The 17,080-nt window shown below is 38.9% G+C and overlaps 1 protein-coding gene across 3 annotated transcripts in view; it reads left to right on the forward strand.

Annotated features, from left to right (window-relative positions):
• Nucleotides 1-17,080, forward strand: part of LOC127631564 (protein furry homolog) — an 83,379-nt gene that overhangs the window by 52,616 nt on the left and 13,683 nt on the right. For all 3 annotated transcript variants that reach the window (XM_052109729.1, XM_052109730.1, XM_052109731.1), the window contains exons 32-48: nucleotides 135-391; nucleotides 497-643; nucleotides 2,243-2,411; nucleotides 2,561-2,651; nucleotides 5,223-5,305; nucleotides 5,899-6,049; nucleotides 7,157-7,260; nucleotides 7,870-8,055; nucleotides 9,895-10,096; nucleotides 11,508-11,629; nucleotides 11,724-11,911; nucleotides 11,986-12,077; nucleotides 12,178-12,791; nucleotides 13,381-13,478; nucleotides 13,593-13,763; nucleotides 14,253-14,393; nucleotides 15,433-15,612. In XM_052109729.1, the coding sequence (XP_051965689.1) occupies nucleotides 135-391; nucleotides 497-643; nucleotides 2,243-2,411; nucleotides 2,561-2,651; nucleotides 5,223-5,305; nucleotides 5,899-6,049; nucleotides 7,157-7,260; nucleotides 7,870-8,055; nucleotides 9,895-10,096; nucleotides 11,508-11,629; nucleotides 11,724-11,911; nucleotides 11,986-12,077; nucleotides 12,178-12,791; nucleotides 13,381-13,478; nucleotides 13,593-13,763; nucleotides 14,253-14,393; nucleotides 15,433-15,612 (2,996 nt within the window). The remainder of the gene's footprint in view (nucleotides 1-134; nucleotides 392-496; nucleotides 644-2,242; nucleotides 2,412-2,560; nucleotides 2,652-5,222; nucleotides 5,306-5,898; nucleotides 6,050-7,156; nucleotides 7,261-7,869; nucleotides 8,056-9,894; nucleotides 10,097-11,507; nucleotides 11,630-11,723; nucleotides 11,912-11,985; nucleotides 12,078-12,177; nucleotides 12,792-13,380; nucleotides 13,479-13,592; nucleotides 13,764-14,252; nucleotides 14,394-15,432; nucleotides 15,613-17,080) is intronic.

Below are 17,080 nucleotides of genomic sequence, written 5' to 3' on the forward strand. Positions count from 1 at the left end.
ACTCTTTAGTATACTAGCTCTATAGACTGCCATTATAAGTACATTACTGTATACACCTTTGTTTTTACATAAAAACAGACAAACCAGTATTTTTGAGGATGTACGTGTCAAAGAAGCTCTCTCTTTTTCTTTAGAGGTGAGCCAGAGGTTCCCCACCACCCATCCAAACGGGCGTCAGGTCATGCTGACCTACCTGCTCCCCTGGCTCAGTAACATTGAGCTGGTGGATGGAGGCCTTCTACTCATGGTCTCCAGTCCCGGCAGCTCTGTGAACAACAGGAAGAGTTACATTCACAGCGCCTCACCACCTCACCTGCTCCGTGGCACAGGTTGGGGCTCACTCCAAGCCTCCTCCCTGGTCCTAAATAACCTCATGTTCATGACCGCAAAGGTATGATGTTGCATAATGGCATTCTATTCTTTGCCAAATCCTTTTGCCTTATAAGAGATGGAAATCAGTATAATATGTGGTATTATGTCTCCATTTGTGCATCAGTATGGAGATGATATCCCAGGTGTAGAAATGGAGAACGCCTGGAATGCTTTGGTCAGTAATGACCGGTGGAGTAATAACCTGCGGACCACCCTACAGTTCCTCATCAGTTTATGTGGGGTCAGTAGTGACACCTCTCTCCTTCCTCATGTGAGTGAAAACTTTTATTTGATTATATCAATAGGCTTGATGGTTCTTCATTTGTTTGCATTTGTATGTGACACTGACCTCCTTAAAGGCTCTTTGGCCAGTACAACAACTGCAGAACAACCAATAATGTTGTATGTTTTGATATGGAAAGAAGTTGTGAAGAAGTTGTGTTATAAATAGTTGTTGAAACAGTATGGGTTTTTCAGCAGCCAAAATTGTTGCTGATGGCTGATAAATACATTATACACAAAATACAAAAGCAAATGAGATGTTCACAAAATTGCTGAAATTAAAGAACACATTTTACACAATAATAATGCAAACTTTATGGAAAAAAATGGAAAAAGAAAATGTTTATTATTTGAGATCCCTTTATTATATTAATAGTAAATAATAATTATAGGAATAGTTCACTGTAACGTATCCAATGGAAAGGAGGAGGCGAGAACCGGCTTGACGATATAAATAATATTTTAGTGAGAAACTTAAAACAAGGACACAAAAACAAAAATCTCTCTCTCGTCGCACCACCGTCTGTCATCGGCCTTTATCCCTCTCGGAGGCTTAATTTGCCTGACTTTTTCCATCTGCTGAACTCAAATGAAGAGTTTTAGAAGAATGTCTCAGCTCTTTTGATCCATACAATACAAGTGAATGGGTGAAAAACTCCAGTGGTTAAATCCATATCTTCAGAAGCGATATGATAGGTGTGGGTGAGAAGAAGATAAATATTTATGTCCTTTTTACTATACATTCTTCTCCCTGCTTAGTCAGTTTCTACTTTAACTTTCACATTCTACTTCTTGTGTTTTTGGTGAATCACTTTCTTCATGCCCATCGACCCCTATTGGGCAGAGAGAGAGAAAAAAAGCCAGTTGACTTAAATATTGTTCTGTTTCTCACCCACACCTATAATATCTCTTCTGAAGACATGGATTAAAACACTGGAGTCATATGGATTACTTTTTTGATGCCTTTATGCGCTTTTTTGATCGTCATTCATTTTGGCACCCATTCACTTGCAGTGTATGGTCCTACAGAGCTGAAATATTCTTCTAAAAATCATTATTTGTGTTAAGCAGAGGAAAGAAAGTCATACACATCTGGAATGGCATGAGGGTAAATGATGAGAGAACCTATATTTTTGGGTGAATTACTCTTTATTATTTTTTTCCATGAACTGAAATCTAATTAAATGTGGAGCAAATTGAGACTTTTGCTAAAGTGTTCTGCTTCCCAGATTTTTCTATTGAAAAAGACTCTTGTAATCTAGTATGAAATATAGCTCAATGAACTCTATTAAGTTTCCAGAGGTATGAAAAAAAACCTGTAAACAATAAAATTGTCATCTGCATATTAACAATGCTGTCTGTAGATTTGACACTGACATAAAGGAAAACAACCAAATATGTTTATTGGACAAGCAATCAGCTATATGATAATCTCAACAAGGCCAAATATCGTCTGGTTTATCAGCATGGCCGTTATATCGGTCTATTACTCATTGTTTGACTCAGATCAGGTCATATGGTCAAATAATTGTCTATTGTAGTTTGATTTTCTGGCAGTGGACTAAGGGTTCCCTCTGTTCATGCTCAGATTAAGAAGGTGGTCATCTACTTGTGCCGCAACAACACCATTCAAACCATGGAGGAGCTGCTTTATGAACTTCAGCAGACAGACCCCGTCAACCCTGTTGTGGTGCATTGTGACAATCCTCCGTTCTACCGCTTCTCAGCCACAAGCAAAATTACCACCACTACATCAGGTACTCACATAGAAATAAATGTTTGGAGAATTATAACTGGAAAAATCTCAAATTGTTGTTTACAATCTTTTCCAATATGATAGGTAAATTATTTGTTTTAGTTATGTCTGACACTACATATGTCTATATAAATGAACATGTTTTTAAAGGTCCACCTTCCAGGAGCAAAACAGTGGTATCTGGCCAAGAAAACATCCCTGACGCAGCTGAAACGGCAGTTATAAAAGACAGTGATGACAGGTATATGCCACAAACCATATAGTTTACATACTAGATCTGTCCTGCTGTTGATAAATACACTTTATGAATGGCATTTTACTTCCTTAATCATGTTTGCTTACAGTTGTCCCACACTGTAATTATCAGGGTGCTTTTTTGAAAAAAATAAAAGTGAACTTAACATATTAAGTTGTGATTCTATCAACTTGTACTCTAGTTGAATTAACAAGTGTATTTGTCATCTCCATGTGCTTAACAAAGTTGTCTAAACAAACAAATATTTGCTAGCTTCCAGCATGCATTGCAGCATTAATAAAAATGAGGTTAGTTTTGTAGTTTTCTTTTTGCTATTTGCAGACTTTATTTGTGCTGCTGCTGCTGTTGTTTTTGCCATCACCGTTGATTAATAGTTGTGTTGTGATGTTAAGGGCTCATCTTTTCATATGTTTGTTGAGTATTACTATTACTGAGGTTTGTGTGTCAAGTGTTGACATCTATGTGCCTCCTAATCAAGCCTGGGCCACTCAAGAAAAGATCCTCCAGCAATGCGAAAATTGCAGGATTTACTTGACAATTAAAGTTAGGTTCAAAGAACACTAACGTCCTCGTTACTTTCATAACCTCCATTCACAGATGGAGGGAACGAGACGTTGTGTCGATATAGTGACACTAGGGTTCACCCTTGGGAGCCCCAAACACCTCTGATCTTTGAGAAAAGACCAATGGGAATTTGCAAGTGGAATTTGCCTGCAACTCCCCCTGACATACGGGTATGAAAGGAGCTGGCTTGCAACCACTCCTTCAGGTTTTGTGCTGAGGAGCCGAGACAAGGTCCTGGCCATTTCAGAGGGTAGCTCAGTGTTGTGGCAGGAGGGACACAAAGTCTCGTTCCCTCCATCATGGAACGGAGGTTACGAAAGTAACCAGGACGTTCCCTATCTGTCACTCACTCTACGTTGTGTCGATGTAGAGACACTAGGGGTCCCTATACAAAATGCCACAACTAGCTGAACTGTGTTATGTGGACTGGCGGTGCAAGATGGGCAGACCATTGTGTGCCTCGTAGCCAGTGCACCCGGCCGCCATGTAACCTCCCCCAACACTCTTACGAAGGGTCTCTGTCCAAGGAAGACGTGGGTTTACCACTGGGGAAACTGTCTGGTGGGAGATAGATCACGTACTTGGCCAGCAGCGAGTTTATCCGCAAACTCGCCTGCCACAGGGCTAAGGAGGAAAGACATCCAGATTCCACGACTTCGTGAACACGACTGGGGGTAAAAAATGCACGTCCTCACTTCCGGGAGGGGAAAGGCGCTATGAGCAAGCAGTACACCCAGCCAGCTGTCCCGGAACTTACCTGCTTGTACCTAACAACACACGGACAAGACCAAAGGTGTTGGGTGTTGGGTGTTGCCCAGCCCACTGCTCTACAGATGTGTGCTAAAAAGGCACCATTGGTCAAAGCCCAGGAGTCCGCCACACTCCTAGTAGAGTGTGCTCATAGCCCCAAGGGGGGTGGCACGCCCTGGGCGTGATATGCCAACATGATGGCGTCAATGACCCAGTGGCAGATGATCCTAAACGGGGTCATGGGAACCTTGGGCATATATCAAATGTAACTGGGGGCGTTACGGCCTTAAACCCGTAGTTAGAAGGGCCGTGGCAGGGAGCTGCTGGGGTGGCTTTCCCTCTGAGGAAGGAAAGCCGTGACCGTAACATTGCCATAGTCAACGCAACATGACCCATCCACAAACTCGGTGCCCAAGCACGTGCGGCAGCGATCAAAGCCATGGGAAGCGGAGAGGTAACGACCGCAACCAGGAATTATACACAAAAGTGAGTGCCACTTTTTAGATGGAAATATACTCTTTTTGAGGAAGGTATATACACTTTTAGACTGATGAAACGCCCAGGAGCGTTCTCAGCACTTCACCAGTGCAAGAGGGGGAGAAGCCGCTGTAATGCAGCGTAAATCCAACAGCTTTGCAGAGGTGAATGGATCGGCGGTGGAATTCAGCTTGCTGAAACACAACCGCTCGGCTCCGAAGAAACAATCTGAATGAGTGGTTGCAAGCCAGCTCCTTTTATACCCGCAAATTCCACTCGCCAATTCCCATTGGCCTTTTCTCAAAGATCAGAGGTGTTTGGGGCTCCCAAGGGCGACCTCTAGTGGCATTACATTGACACAACGTCGAGTGAGTGACAATTTTCATTGTGAGATAAGCTTATCCAGTTAAGTCAGTTCAATTAAAAAAAGCCCATGCATAAAGGCACTAAATATGAGTTAAATCAACAAAACATTTTTACAGTACATTCTTACAATAATTATAAACTCTATTCATAGAGACTTACAGTACATTTACTTCAAGGACAATGCAAGGACACATTTTTTTTTTTATATTGGAAGTTTATAGATAACAACACATTGTGAGGTTTGAACATATAGCCTTCCATTTACCAACTCAGAACTTTAGCCACTAGACAATGCATACACAATTTTAGCTGGTATGGTTGTTAACCTGTTATATTCAGTACAAATCTCAAACAAAAGCTGAACAGTTTATCTGCATTTTTTCTGTCTGCCCCCCAAAGGCTAAACAGCATCCTGCGAGCTCATAACCGCTTGGAATCTCAATACAGCAGCAGTTCTGGAGGTTCTTACGATGAGGAAAAGAGTGAGTGAAGTTTATATCTAGACACTGTCCCTCAGGCTCAATGGAGGGGCCAAAGCACTTTTATGCATTTCAGGAATGATTGATATTTACTTATGAGTAAAAGTGAAATTGGTTGTCTTGTTCCCCCTTTGGCTGTCATAGGACTCGAGTCAGTCCTGGCCAGAGGATGTTAAAAAAATAATAATTCTGTAACGATTTACTCACTTTCTTGTTGTTACAAACCCATATGAATTTCTAACCTCAGTCATCATTCACTCTTGTTGGATCTTTTTTCTGTACAGTGGCAGTGAATTGTGACTGAGACTTGAAAGAGCTTAGGCAGTCTTGTTTCTTGAATTGTCTCTTTGAATTTGAGATATTTCTGATAGTTTTCTGTAGTACTACATTTCAACTTAACCATGCTTGGAACAGCATAGTTTAAATTATTTCCTTTAGTTTTGTACATGCATTTATGCATGATTGCAGTTAAGGATTTTGTCTGTTTACATTCCACTCATACTTTAATGCTGAATTCCAGATCCATTAAAAGACCCATAGATAGAGGGCATACCTGTAAGGAATGCCGTGTTGTTGTGACTGTTGTTGTTGTGCAGGTGAGCCCCTCCCACCATATGCCATGTGGCTGATTAGCGTGCTGGAGACCAATCAGCCACTTCCTCTTCCAATGCCAGTTAATGGAGGGTGCTGGGCTCCGCTAGTCGACTATCTACCTGAAACTGTCATGCCAAGAGGACCCTTGCACAGGTTAGGACTGCTCTGGTGTTTGAGCTTACAGTTTGTTCTTTAAGAAGAATTGTGATACCTGTTTGTGATGTTCAGAATCACAAGGCCTGCCTTCCTTAAAGTTTAAGTATGCAACTTTTTCAATATTAAATACTTTCTCCTTTCCCAGCTTATGGGGTCATGTCATGAAGAATCATATTTTCCTTGATACTTTGACATCTAAGAGGTTATTGACCTATAAAAACATACTTTAAGAGGTCTTCATACTTTCAGAACTCAAAACTTCCTCCTCACTGCAAAAAGAGCATTTGATGAAACAAAGCGGCAAAAATAACCCATTCTCTACTTCCTCCACATTGTGATGTCACACTGTAGTAGACATTTGCATCTGAATGCCTACACAACAGCAGATTAAAGCCTACTTATCACTTCCTTAGCCCCACCCAGCAGCGATGAGCAGTGAGATGACAAGGAAAGAGCAGGTCAGTCAAGAACCAGGAGCAAATCAGAAAAAGTTAGCATTTACTGCCAATTAAGAAGCAGCACCAAAACCAAGCATTTCTGACAGAGTCAGAATGAGTGTGAAAAATGATCATATTTTAAAATATATGACTAATAACTAATATTATTAACTCCAGGCTGCTCCAGGGGGATTGTCCCTGTAATAAGTGCACTGTAAGTCACTTTGGATAAAAACGTCTGTCAAATGTATAAATGTAAATGTATAAGTGAACCTCAAGGAACATTTTGAAATAATAAAAAATCATGTCATGACCCCTTTTAATAAGCAAGCCGTTCATAGGTTAATTGTGGTTAAAAAAAACACTATTTTGGGTGTAAGAAAGTGGAGTTAAAGGTATAGTTCACCCAAAATTTAAAATTTTCTCATCATTTACTCACCCTCAAACCATCACAAATGTGTATGACTTACTTTCTTCTGCAGAACAAAAACAAAGATTTTTAGAACAATATCTCAGCTCTGTAGGTGCATACAATGCAAGTCAACATATTTCCTTTAAGAAAAGTGAACTGAATTTATTCTATTTCTTTGGAAAGGTCATTTCTGGTAACTGTTTTGTTCATGTGCCTCACCCGAAAGACCAGTCCTGTGTTTTTCTTCTGGTGCAGGTGTAATATTGCAGTGATCTTCATGACAGAGCTGGTGGTGGATCACAGTGTAAAGGAGGACTGGTCCATACACCTCCCTCTTCTGATTCATGCCTGTTTCCTGGGTCAGTAGAACCTCTTTGTTGTGTTCTCGTCACAATTTGTGGCAGTTTATCAGGGATTTGACCCTGAGTCAGATGTACTCATAAAAAAGTGCTGCTGTTTATGTAGTACATGGTATTTTAATCAAAAATTGATTTAATTTTGCTATAACATTTTTCAAATCACCTCTCATTTAAATCAGTGCTATGAGAAGAACGCTGTCAGTGAAAGTATTTTACAGCCCTGTAGCTGCTATCTCCGGAACATTCTGGATGTTCTAACCTTATCTTTATTAGAAATATGTGGAATATTTGTATTCTTGTGGATTTGACTACACCATATCAAGTTTAGGTGATGGCAGACTCACAAGGGTGTTATGTGAGGACCTCAATTAAACAGATATCCCCTCCACATACCCATTTGTGTATATAAACACCAGCATGGGGGAAATCAAATGTAAAAGTTTAAGAATCTGCCATTGAAAAACCCATATTGATCAACCACTAATCTAACAATTGGGTGGGACGTACCTCCCTCTTTTTGGGTTATGCCTCTGCTAGACACACATAAATTTTTAAATATTTATGTTAAGACTTTTAACTTTAGGTATATTTCTATTTTTTTTTTTTTAGCTATGGACCACTACTGTCTGGAGGTGTTAGAGCACTGTAAGAGGCTCCTCTTGCATCTTCTCATCACTCTGTCATGCAACAACAATTTCAGCCTCATCGCCTCTGTTCTGCTAAACACCAGAGATGTCACCAGCAACAAGAGTCTGACTTTTAAACCCACCTACCAACCAGAGTTCTTCTACACTGGTAGTGCTTTTCTCATTCTCTCATTTTTTAAATTTTTTTTTTTTTACAAATTACCAGGTCCATACAGAATCTGCACCCACAGAACTAGACAGAATTTGGTAGAATTGTAGATCAGAATTCTGCATTTTCACACAAAAAAACAGCACAACATTACAGAAGAAAGACAGCTGATTCTATCTGGGCTTACTAATTACTAAAAAGTTTTACTTTTATCCGATGCTGTTATCTAGTGCAACTTGTAATGGAGCAAGCTGGGTTTATTAGTTAAAGAAATAAAATGCTCTCATCATTTACTCACCCTCTTGCCATCCCAGATGTGTATGAAGTTATGTCTTCTTCAGAACACAAGCAAAGAGTTTGAGAAGAACATCTCAGCTCTGTAGGTCCAAACAATGCAAGTGAATGGTGACCAGAATTTTGAAGCTCTTAAAAGCACATAAATGCATCATAAAATCCAGTGGTTTAATCCATGTCGTCTTAAGCGATCCAATTGGTTTTGGGTGAGAACAGACCAAAATGTAACTCCTTTTTCGCTGCACATTTTGCCATTGCAGTCTCTAGGCATGTTCATGATTTCAAGATCTATTACATTTCCTATGACCTGACGCAAGCTTGAAATGATCGTCAAGGAGACTGCTGATGTCAAGATTTATAGTGAAAAAGCAGTTATATTTTTAAATGTTCTCAACCAAAACTTTCGAAGAAATTGATTAAACCACTTGAGTCTTATGTATTACTTTTATGCTGCCTTTATGTGCTATTTGGAAGGTCAAAGTTTTGTTCCCAATTCACTTGCATTGAATGGATCTACAGAGCTGAAATATTCTTCTAAAAATCTTTGTGTTCTGCAGAAGAAAGAGAGTCATACACATTTGGGACAGCATGAGGGTGAGTAAATGATGAGAGAATTTTCATTTTTGGGTGAACTATCCCTTTGATTAATCGCCCTTAGTGGGGATGCAACCTACGGAACCTTTTGGACAGTCTTTTATACACTTTGTCACACCACTGAAACTGAGAATCTGAAATCATTTTATATGAACAGGAAGACTTGTACAGTGTATTTTTCCATTAAAAGGTTATGTTAATGTATGGATCAGGAGTTTCCATAATTATCCATCAATTAAGCCCTAAAAGTGCTTACTCTGGTATATTGTCAATCTGCATGAACTCTGAAATAGAATTTTATTAACCGTTTAACTAGAATTGCTAATCAGTTATGAATATGTAATAATCCTCTGACACTATATGAAGCTCTACCTTTTATGAAATATTGTGAAGCCCTGCCTTCAATAGGACTATTTTATCTTCTTACTCTAAAGGGGCCGATCTATCGGGCCGAGGGGGACTTGTTTGCTGGTGAAGCATGTCTAGGCAAAGTCAAAATAATGCTGATTAGATGTCATTCACCAGCCCCTCTCATAACAGTATAAATATTGTTCTTTATTGGTCTTGATTTTACCCATTTTGGAATGTTATCACCTCCTATTGTCTTTTTGTTTGTCTTGTCCTAATATTTCAGAGGATGAAACAATCATGTTGCTTTTCATTGCATCGCATCCTCTATGCTTATCAATGTTCTAAAACACTCAGAACACCTTAGCAACTGGATAGCAATGCTCTGGCAACCACCCACAACATCCTAGCATTGTGATGGCAACTTTTGAACTATCAAGCACCACTCACTCATTGTCTTCAGAACATGCAATATATATATATATATATATATATATATATATATATATATATATATATATATATATATATATAAATAATAATAATTGAAGCATGTTCCTCCCGAACTTTACCACTTTAACTCTCCCTGTTTGTTGTGTTCAGGTGGTGTGGACTTCCTGCGGAATGGCCAGGTGTCTCCGGTGCCGGATTCTGGCCTCAGTTCATCCTCTACCTCCTCGAGTCTGAGTCTTGGAGGCAGCAGCTCCAACCTTCCTCACTTGGCCCAGGAAGAGGTGGAGCAACTGGAGAGCAGCACTGAAGATGATGAGAAGAGCAGCAAACTTATTGAGTTTCTCACTACCAGGTACACAGATCTATACAGAAACATTAATTATATAATAGATAATTCCTGTAATGTTATATCAAATCCAAAAAGTAAAAAAATTAGGTATTTAACTATTAAATAATTATTAATCAGAGCTAAATAGACTATGTTGCGCTGTTCTTATTTTTATAAACTTTTTATCAGAGAACTAAGCAGCTTCTGTAACTATGCTGTAACTAAAATGCAAGGTTATTTCATATGAATATTCCAGAGCTGGTTAGGAACTGATTCAGGAAATGACACGTCTTACATCTGGCACTACTCCAGATATTACAGACTTGTATGTTCCATTTCTTCAGTCTACAGTAGAGCAGTTCTTACGGTGCTGGTGTTTAGAGGGATTCTAGTTTTTGTTCTCCATGTTCACACTGCAGACAGATCCGAAATTTTTCTTAAACCCAGTCATCACCAGTTTTGTTATTTACATATGATCAAATTGGATCTGTGTGTTATTTGTTGTATAGAAATTTTCTGGCATCTTCTTTGGGTTGGTTTGCTAAAGTAATAATGAAGGTATTTGTAAACTACCAAGTGACTGTCTTCTACAAAAACTTTTTCAGACTACATAAAAATAATAATGATTTAAATTGAATTTGGAAAATTTGGATTTGAGCTGCCATTGTGAACACACTTTTTTCAGTTTCTTTCTCTTGTGTATTAATCCATATGGGTTTTAAATCTCTGAAATGTTTCTTTTATTGTGCTGGTTCTAACTGCTGTCTGATTATTTAGAGTATTTTGTTTTGATTCAGATAAATCAGCTGATATTAAGATCAATTCCAGGATTTTATTTGTACAAGAAAAAACACTTTTGGTTGGTGACTGCAAAATGGAATATTGTGGTCTACTATACCATCTAGTGGTATATTTTGGTGGTATATTATATCTTGTTCCATACCAGATGTGTATGACTTCCTTACTTTTGCAGAACACAAACAAAGATTTTTAGAAGAATATTTCAGCTCTGTAGATACATAAAATGCAAGTGAATGGTGACCAAATCTTTGAAGCTCCAAAAAACACATAAATGCATCAGAAAAGTAATCCTTACTCCAGTCTCCAGTGGTTTTATTCATGTCTTCTGAAGGGATCCAGTCGTTTTTAGATGAGAACAGAACAAAATAGGCAAAATATAACTCTATATTCCTCTAAAAGTCTTCGTCTGTGTTCTGCAGAAGAAAGATGGTGAAAAACATCTGGTATGGCTTGAGGGAGAGTAAATGATGAGAGAAGTTCGTTCATTTTTGGGTGAACTATTCCTTTAATACCAAGTGCTGTCAAGGTGGAAGTAACCTTTCCTATAAATGTATGTTTATGAGTTTTGACTGGATATGCAATGAATCATTATGTCATTTATATGATCATATGCATGTTTTTTTGGTTTATCTAGGCCTTTTGGACCATTATGGAGCCACGAAGACATCACTCCTAAGAATCCACACTCAAAGAGCACTGATCACCTCACCAACTTCTTGCGACATGTTGTGTCTGTGTTCAAAGAGTCTAAATCAGGCAAGTCCCATATATGCTAAGATTGCATCTTGCAACTATTTGTAAGAAACAATTTACGTGTCTCTGTAAACGTGCTGGTTTTGTATGTGTTCAGATCTTCATCTTGAACAGCAGCTGAGTGATGTAGCATTACAGATGGCTCTGTGCAGCTCCTCCAGGCATTACGCTGGACGCTCCTTCCAGGTTTTCAGAGCCCTACGGCAGCCTCTCTCAGCACTGGCTGTGTCTGACCTGCTTTCTCGCTTGGTGGAAGTGGTTGGTGAACACGGAGAGGAGGTGCAGGTATGATTTGGCACTGATGCATTGAGCATAATGGCTGATGATCTGATAAGACTTAGAATGTGTCCTCTCCACAGGGTTATGTGATGGAGCTTCTTCTCACTGTTGAGTCTGTGGTGGATCACCTGGGTGAGTGCCTGAAGAACAATGACTTCTTTGTCATACTAAGGTAATTTCTTGCCATAAAACATGGAGTCGTCTTTAAACTTGAACATTAAAATTCCAAAATGCTTTGCTCCTACTTGGTCATCATTTTGGTGTTCTTGTAGGGCATCTTCGCCTGATCTCCCATCCAGTGGCAAGTTAACACTAAACCGTAAGAGTACTAGTCAACTGGAACTAATCCCAGGATCAGGCACAGCCTCTGAGCGAATCCGCCACCAACGAAGCTACTCCGTACCAAAGCGCTTTGGCGAGGCTGAGCGTTCCTCTGAGGTTCCCCGGAGTGCCACCCTGGACCGCATTCATGCTTGCTCCCACCATCATCAGAACAATATCTCCAAGCTCCGTTCTCAGTCTTCCTCTTCCTCCAGAGACAACATGGTATCCACTGACCCATCCAATGCCAACCACCCTCGCAACCTGCTGGCCACCATCTTCTGGGTGGCGGTGTCACTTATGGAGTCAGACTTTGAGTTTGAGTACCAGATGTCCCTCAGGTTGTTAGGCAAGCTGCTAGGCCACATTTCTTTGGATAAGCAGGAATACAAAGAGAAGCTGGAGAAGATCCAGATCCAGCTCAAATGGAAGGAGTTCTCTGGGCTTCAGCAGCTGCTCTTGAAGGGCTTTACCTCTGCCAACACCACAGAACTCACCTTGGAGCTTTTCAGCCAGCTCACGTCTGTGTCACGCCTACCAGTTGTGGACACGACACAAGCTATAGGTTGGGTATCTTTACGCTGTTAAAGACTATTATGCTCCTGCCACTTTTTGTCTATTTTTACAAACTTTTTAAGATATTTTGCATTGTGACATTATTTTCATGACAATTGCATGTAAGCACACTTGCCCCCACCCCAAAATATTACCGTATTGCTAAAAAAAGTATTGGTCTCATTACATGTAATAAAAAAATTATGCTAAATTATTTAAATTGTAAAACATATAGACATCATTGTACTTCCTTAAAATTTAAAAAGAAAGTAAAAATTACTGTATTGTAGTAAAGAGAATTTAATGAGAATCACCTTTGAGACTAGTGGGGTTTTCAAAACTAAGTCATTTTGGGGGCAAATGTGCTTGATTGTTGTGAAAACCATCACATTGCAAAAATCATAATGTTTCTAAAATAGGCTTAATATTCCTCATGCAAAATATACTTTCTTGTTTTTGTCATGTGACTGTTGGGGTAAAATGTGACCTGGACATTTTTCATGAGATTCACCCTTTTATACTACACTCTATCAAATATTCATGGCATGCCATTATTTTAAGTGGGATTAGACAAGTAAATGTGCTCTGTTCCCCTGCAGGTTTTCCATTGAATGTGCTCTGCCTCATCCCGCACCTGGTGCTCCACTTTGACTCGCCCACCCAATTCTGTAAGGTTGTGGCCGAGAGAATTTCCCAGGTCTGTCTCTGTTACTCTCACTGTAACCTTACACCCATTATATCTGCTCTGTTCAACAACGAGTGAACATCTACTGCACTTTTTTTTCTGAATATCAGACATTTTGATTGGCAGGTTTGCCTTGAGGAAAAGAACTCTAAGTTGTCCAACCTTGCTCATGTGATGACACTGTACAAAACACACTCCTATACCCGAGACTGCTTCTCCTGGGTCAACGTGGTGTGCCGCTACCTGCATGAAGCCTTCAGTGACAGCACACTCAACATGGTTACATACATGACTGAGGTGGGCAGAAATGGGTGACAAACAGCCATTATTTGAGGATTGTTTTATTGTGTACAGAATAAAAGGGCTAGTTTACCCAAAAAAGTACTATTTTGTCATAATTTACGCACCCTTATTTTGTTCCAAACTTGCTTGACTTACCTTTTTTCGAGGAACATAAAAAAATCAGAGTGAAAGCCTCAGTCACTATCTTTTTTTTTCATACAAAGAATGAGAATGGTGACTGAAGCTGTCATTTTACTTAACATCTCTTTTTGTGTTCCATGTAAGACAGAAAGTCATACTGGTCTGAAACAACATAAGTCTGAGTAAATTATGACAAATTCATTTTTAGGTAATCTATACCTTGAAAGGTCATTCATACACATCAACACTTGAAATATCCATATTATTGTGATAAAGTAAACTTCTTAGAAAAATGCCACATACAATACACTCGCTTTATGTTAGGGCAACTTTTACCTCTAATACTTTGTGTTTTGTAAACAGTTGTTGGAGAAAGGACTACCCAGCATGCAACAAACTCTTCTCCAGATTATCTACAGTTTACTAAGTCACATGGACTTGAGCGGCATTCAAGCCAAACCCTTCAACATGGAGGTTCTTACAACCATAGAGAAGTTTGTTCAGGTGTGACTACTGTATATAATGATTACATACAAGCAGTAAATGTACAGTTATGTTTACATGTAATATTGCAACCTTCAAGAATGCTGATAGAATTTGTTTCCTCGTTCACAAATCACGAGGCTTTGCAGAATGTCCTCTGTGCTTTTTTCATAATGGGGACTAAAACAAATTACAAAAAAGCAGCACAAAACTACCATAATTGCAGTCTATATGACATGCTGATTTCCAAGTCTTTTGAAGCCATATGGTGAGATTTTCAAAAAAGCACAACATCAAGTTTATTAGTAAATGATGACACCGCTCATTTTTGGTTGAACTATCCCTTTGTTAAGGGGCCATTTCCATGGAGAAACCTGGGGTTAAGTGTTGCGCAAGGGCACAATGTTGATAGCTCAGTTAATGCTCTTTTAAGAGTTTGAACCTGCAACCTTTTGGATACCCTCCTAGGACACAGTCATAATAAATGTGGATGTAAAAAGAAATGCTATATTGTAGTCTTGTCGGCTCACAATGAGCTAACACTTAGCTTTTTCACCAAATAGTTATGGTGAGCATTTCTAAAATTACAATCAATGATCACTTTTATCCAGCCAGTGTATCTCATCCAACCAAAATTTCCTCATGACAAAACTGTGTTTTATACTATTTTATCTGTGTTACATCTTTGGTAATAGCACTGTGTTTTCATTTCTCAACCCTTCTTCCAGAGGGAGAAAAAAGGTTTAAAACACAACCTTGTGCCAGGGCTATAAATCCAAAGGCACACCCAACAGCAGTCTATAAACAGTTAGTCCAATTGGCTGCAGTCCACATTACTGAGGCCTTCATTGTGGCCTCACAGCAGAGACGCTCTGAACTACTGTTTCTCTCACTGAGCTCAAATGTTTATCTCGGCAGAAGAAGAGAAGAATACTGCTTGTTAAGATGGATTGACTCTATGTGATGCTCTGATAATTGAGCATGTTTGTGAATGTGTCCTTTGAGGAATAACTTATTTCTGTTTTGTTTGTGTGTGTTTTGTTTGTTTGTGTGACTTTAGACGGCGCATTGGAAGGAAGCCTTGAGCATATTAAAGTTGGTGGTCTCCCGCTCAGCTAGTCTGGTTTCGCCTTCGTCCCCAAAGAGTAACGCATACAACGTGGATGTGAGGCGCGTGTGGAATACGCAATCCAAAGCCCTGCCTGGGAAGACCCTTGACTTTCACTTCAATATCTCTGAGGTAATATGTCCTGCACACTCTCATATACTTACTGTATCGGCTTCTTTTGTCTACTCTAGACATGTTTGTCCTTCTTTTTCTCTTTTGTCATTATAAACTACCAGTCAAAATCTGGACACTCATTATTGAATTTGTTTCTTGTGATCTTTAAAAACATTAAATCTAAAGGCTAAAATGTTTTAATCTGGTTTTGAAGACAGATATAAATTGTGCCTATTTGTGAATTCTATGCAAAACACATTTATTATTATTATATTTATTATTAATGAATGAGTTGCACCAGAAAAGTAAAGGAAAAGCAGCAAACGAGTGTACAGAGAGTTTTGGTCAATTTCTTTTTTTGGTCATTTCTTAATTCCCATACTTCCATTTGTTATTTCATAGGTTTGACTAGGGATGTATAGAACAACTAATTTCACTGACATTTAAATGACAATTTTGGAAACGACAAGACTAATAATAAATTAACATTCAGAAAAGTGTGAATGCAACCCATTTAAAGTACTTAATCTATTCCAAATTCTGCTGAAAAGGGGCATTTATCTGTGATTTGCTTGTCTTGCATTATCATCATTGTACATTAAATATAGAACATAAAACGCATTCACTGAATCAATGTTCATTCACTGAATCAAGCAAATACAGGCATATTTATAGATAACAATTGAATGAATAGTGTTGGACCATTAGAGCCTGTTCTAAACGTAATTTACCAAGTAAAAGTTACTTAACATATTAAAACAGTTATGTCATTGTTGAAAATAATTAACAGGTAAGCCAAATCTACGAGAGAATAAAAAATGCACTGAAAAGTTGTGCCCATTTCACTACGTGCAGTCATGCATTAGCAGTTGATGTAATATGACAGCTATTCGGTAAAGAATATTAAGCATTAACAGTTACGATGTTAAAAATATAGCTATACGATAGAAAAAAATAGGCCTGTGATGTAGCCTACAATAAACCTAATGCATTCTAAACATGACTTGCAAACACAATAAAAGATGCGTAGTTTAACCCATTAAGTATTCGGCACCTCGTTGATAATAGCCTTCTTAATTAGCAGATTAATAAATGGCATACATTGCATAAACAGTCATTTTCTAGGCTACTTACTCAAAGGCATAATTTTTTGATGAGCAAGATTAACACGTCAACATGGTCTGGTGAAAGACGGGACTTCGCTCACCTGAGGTGACAATCCTGCGCTTAAAAAAGACTGATCAGTGGGAAAATAACAAGCATGCACAGATTAAAAGAAGACTCAAATGTGAAAGTATCCATAGTGACTTGCAAACCAACATTTCGGAAATCTGCTTCCTGCACCACCACCGAAGTGATTTCATAGCTACTTTGCTGAGTTTGCTTATCTAGCGATGGGACATTTTGCTGTACAAGCCTCGAGTGAGAGAGGGAAGAAGCATTTGTAAAATGTGTAACATTAATATGATTTAATTACATTAATTTA

This window comes from Xyrauchen texanus, chromosome 38 (assembly GCF_025860055.1).
Source record: "Xyrauchen texanus isolate HMW12.3.18 chromosome 38, RBS_HiC_50CHRs, whole genome shotgun sequence".
In the NCBI taxonomy this organism is placed as follows: domain Eukaryota; kingdom Metazoa; phylum Chordata; class Actinopteri; order Cypriniformes; family Catostomidae; genus Xyrauchen; species Xyrauchen texanus.